The 4,450-nt window shown below is 41.4% G+C and overlaps 1 protein-coding gene across 1 annotated transcript; it reads left to right on the top strand.

Annotated features, from left to right (window-relative positions):
• Positions 1-91: 91 nt before the first annotated feature.
• On the top strand, positions 92-4,444 carry LOC121940907 (excitatory amino acid transporter 3-like; the record flags this gene model as incomplete). The annotated part of the gene is made up of 10 exons (XM_042483582.1): positions 92-203; positions 298-340; positions 432-473; positions 544-734; positions 1,453-1,560; positions 3,161-3,283; positions 3,411-3,605; positions 3,713-3,847; positions 4,048-4,164; positions 4,435-4,444. Coding segments are annotated over 10 exons (1,076 nt in total), but the record flags the coding sequence as incomplete, so codon positions are not given.
• Positions 4,445-4,450: the final 6 nt, after the last annotated feature.

Here is a 4,450-nt window from a genome sequence, read left to right as displayed (position 1 = left end):
TTCTCTATTGAAACTACTGTTTTCATATGGAGCAGCAATAGCATGCATACCATTTCTGCTGCTAATGTCTAAATTTGACTATGTATCGTAGGACTCACATTGGTGCTGCTGGTCAAGCCCGGCGTTACTAATACTGAAGGCTCTGGTGAGGCAGGTGATGAGGAGCACACCTTCCATGTTGATGACATTTTGGATCTAGTGAGGTGGGAAGACAGTGACGTTATATCTGTGATAAGGCTGGAGTTATTGTGTGGCTTGTCAACAGTAGTATTTGACTTTTTTCTTTGTTATTTATAGAAACATGATGCCCCAGAATGTGGTTCAGGCTTGTTTCCAGCACGTATGTTTTCCTGCTATCACCCATTTCCTCGCTCTCCGTGATGGAGAGAATGTGATTTTTGTGTCTGGATATTATCTCCTCTTTTTTTTAGTACAAGACTGAGAGGCTGGTTTCTGAAAGTCACAATAACACGGTAAATCTCCCCCCCTTATCATTACAAGGATTCTTTTCTGAAGTGCAGGGATACATGTTGTTGCTCTGAGTTCCACGTTTTGTTTCAGCATGAGGTGCAGCTGGAGGGTGTCTATGTCCAAGGATCCAACACGCTGGGCCTGATTGTGTGCTCCTTTTTCTTTGGATTGGCTCTCAAGAAGATAGAAAAGGGGAAAATCCTTGTGGACCTCTTCACCATCCTCAACGAAGCCACAAAATTTGTGGTCAACTTGATTTTGTGGTAAAATTGCATCAGGATTTAGATAAATTCACAAACAGACTGAAAAACAGCTTTAACGCTTTAAGACTGAAGAATGACCTCCACTGAGCATGTGTGATATTCATATTCACATATGTCAACCCACTAACTCTACACCTGTCTACTGCACCCTTACTGTCTGTTGCTGCTGATACTGTTAGCATGCTAATTGCACTTTTATATATACATATATTTATACTTTGTACTGTAAATATTTTGTTTAATAGTGCTTGTATTTTGAACCTAAGGTTTTAGATTTAATTATTATTATTTACTATCTCTTACACTTGTGTCCTAACTTAAAAACTAAGTTTGTATTTTCTTGTAACCAGTATGCACGAGTGGGGATGGCACAGATGCGGTTTCGTTATGCTTGCATTATGACAATAAAGTCCTTGAATCCTTGAAGTGAAACTGCACAATGTGGAACAGGACAAATCCACGTCAGCATGTCATGTTATTTACAGAAATAGGGTAAAAATCCCGCAGGGTAGTGTGAGTGTTTATGCATGAACACTTATTAAACATTTCAGTATCGATTAACTCCACTACTGTTAGTTAAAATTGCTTATATTTTTAAATGTTAATCATATCTGTTCAGGTTTTAGATTCTTCTGGATTAATACTGTAACCAAATAATGGTGCCAAATGTTTAACAGTTTATTGAAGTATTCTCTTTTTCCGTGTGTGTTTTCTCCAGCTTCTTGCCATTAGGACTGCTGATCACGACTGTAAGCCACGTTGTTGAAGTTCATAACTGGGACACTATCTTCAGACTGGGAAAGTTCATGGCGGTGGTTGCTGCAGGGTATGCGCTCCTTTCCTCATTTGTTTTTACATACATACAACAACTTAAAGACTACTTTGAGTGGATATAGGGCAGGAGGTATGGCCTGAAAATTCACTTGTAGTTATGGCATCACCTGCCAACTGCTATTTTAAGACACAATCCCTGATGTGGGTGTTAACTACAGGGTGGGCTTCTGTCTAATCACACCATTTAAACCTGCCGTCACTTAGAATTTTTTTTTTTTGTGCAGAGATTGACAACAGGCAACATGTTTAAATCATTTCTGACCGTAGACTGTATAACAGTAACGTCCTCTATTGGTTTGTGGACTGCCATTTTGAAGCCTTGAATTCGGCTTTTCAGCTGTCATCTTGATCAGATTTGGTCATTTTTCAGCTTTGGCAGTTTCTGCTTGTTTCTGATAAAGTGGGGGAAGGCAGAAATCTAAAAAAGAAAAAACAAACAAACAAAATAAACACATAATTTAAAAATACAACCTCTTCTTGCAGGTCCCTCTCTCTGTCTTAAGTCCCTCCCACCAGAGTATGCACGCACCTCATACAGAAACCCACTGTTTCCTGTCATAGGCATTGTTTTACTGAATCCTCTTTCACTGTACAGTTGCATGCAGATCATTCACTCAGCCCCTCCTTGCCTCAATCCCTCTATATTTTGTTTATCAGAGCAAAACTGAGACAAGAATTAGCTGGCTAGTCACTGCACGGTCCCTCCCAGCAGAGCAGCTCGGCTATGCAAGTAACACGGGTCAAATTCAGCCAGTGTAAATGCCCCCAAAGTTAGCTGATCTGGCAAGGAGTTGGGGCTTTCCAGTCCCCTGGAGACAGGGTTTGCACTAGCTGGATTCAGGTTGCTATGGTCGCTCACGGGGTGTCCGTCTCTGGAGTGGCTGCCCGCTCACCTCTTGGCAAAGTGGTCTGTAGCAGTGAGTAGTGAGGTGAAGAACACACTGTTGTTTGAGGCTCTCACTAACATTAGCTGCATGAACAAGAGCTTAAAGCTGCAGTCATGAGCCTTTCGCTCATTAGTAACATTTTCTTTTCATCTCTGATGACTCATATTGATGCGTGTTTTGTTTACTGTCAGACTATCTGTTAGACTCTCTTTTTTATAAGCCCGTCTTCCTTTTTCAGATTTCTATGCAGCATAGGCTCTTGTTACCAATGCTGGAATACCATTTTTTTTTCTGCAGGGCTCTCCACCATTGAGTCAGGCTCTCATCAAAGGGATGTGCGCATACATCTGCATTAATATAAAAGCCAAAAAAAGTGCCTCGACCTGTGATTGGCCAAAGTTTAGATTTTCTAAAGCCTGAAAAAAGAGGGGGTCTAGTTCTCTCTCAGTCCACTTCAATTACAATATGCTCAAAGTTTAATATGGCATTTTTGTCCTATGAAGCAAAAAAAATAACTGCTTACGCCAGCTTTTATGGAAGCGGCAGCAATAAAACAGACCTAAATTTCCTATGAACAGTTGTCAAACACACAAAATCAATTTTTTTAATCCATCAATTCAGAAAATACCAGCTGGGCCTTTGAAACTCCTTGAATTTCATTTGATCTGTATGAGCATTCACTGTGTATTAAATTGCTTGTTTCAGGCTCCTAATCCATGGAGCAATAGTTCAGCCATTGGTCTATCTTCTGTGGGTGAGACGTAACCCCTGGACAGTCATCAGGGGGGTTTCTCCAGCCTTGAAGTCGGCAGTTCTCACCTCGTCCAGGTAAGAAAATATTTGTTTATCTTCCTATCATCAAAGCTGCCAAGTTGTCAATAGGAGCAGATTTTACTTTCACAAACTCCTTGATCACTAAAGCAAACACTAAAAAAACATGCGTTGTGTCCCCAAGCTCGGCCACACTGCAGCTCACAGCTCAATGCTGTGAGGAGAAAATCAAGATCGACCACAGAATCAGTCGATTCATGCTGCCCCTTGGGACCAGCGTAAACATGGACGGAACTGCCCTGTACGAGGTGGTCGCAGCAGTTTTCATCGCGCAAGTCGGCCACATCAACCTGGACTTGAGGCAGATAGCCACCATTATGTCAGTTGCTGTTATTGTCACTCTCTTTTCTGTAGCTGTCAGTTTCATGTTACTGCGTCTTTAGAAATCCACTCTGGTTGTTGACTGAGGAGTCTGTGTCTCTGCAGAGTGGCATCAGTCATCCTAAGCACAGGAGCAGTGCAGATCCCAGCGACAGAAGCGGTGACCACCATCTTTATTTTGACAGCAGTCGGTTTGCCTGTGAAGGACGCTGCCGTCTTAGTGGTTGTAGAATGGCTGCTGTAAGTTTGACCCATACTTTAATTCAGAAATGTGCACAAATGAACATTTAAAGAGTAATTTTGGCTGGGATTACTACAGCTGCTTCTGAGAGTAAATTGTGAGGTCACAATGTTGTAGAAGTATGAGTTAATACATCAAATAATACACAGCCTTAAGTGTGTTTTCTACTTTCGCAGCTTACTGTGATTATGTCTTTCAGAGACCGCTGTAACACTGCTGTCAATGTTTTGGGAAATTGCATCGGTGTGGCACTTGTCCACCACCTGTCCAGAGCTGAACTAGGAAGAATGGAGCAAGGAGATCAGGACAGGAGCAGGTGGTATTATAGATGGTCTATATGTTTTGTTTTTCAGTTTAACTTTTACCCAGTGCATTTATAGCGTGTTTGGGTTTCCAGCATTTATCAGAGTTAAAAAAATACATAAGTCACACAAACAAGAGAAAGGTTTTAAGACGTCCTTTGGCAAAAGTATACCAGAAATATTGGACATCAGACATAGATGCTATGGCAGCACCTGTTAAACACATACTCTGGAGTGCAGTATGTATCACACCGATGATGGCTGTGTTGTGTTTATCTTACTAGGACATCTACTGATGAT

Source organism: Plectropomus leopardus, unplaced genomic scaffold (assembly GCF_008729295.1).
Source record: "Plectropomus leopardus isolate mb unplaced genomic scaffold, YSFRI_Pleo_2.0 unplaced_scaffold9811, whole genome shotgun sequence".
NCBI lineage: Eukaryota > Metazoa > Chordata > Actinopteri > Perciformes > Serranidae > Plectropomus > Plectropomus leopardus.
Note: the sequence above shows the minus strand (reverse complement) of the source record. Positions and strands in the feature narration are given on the sequence as shown.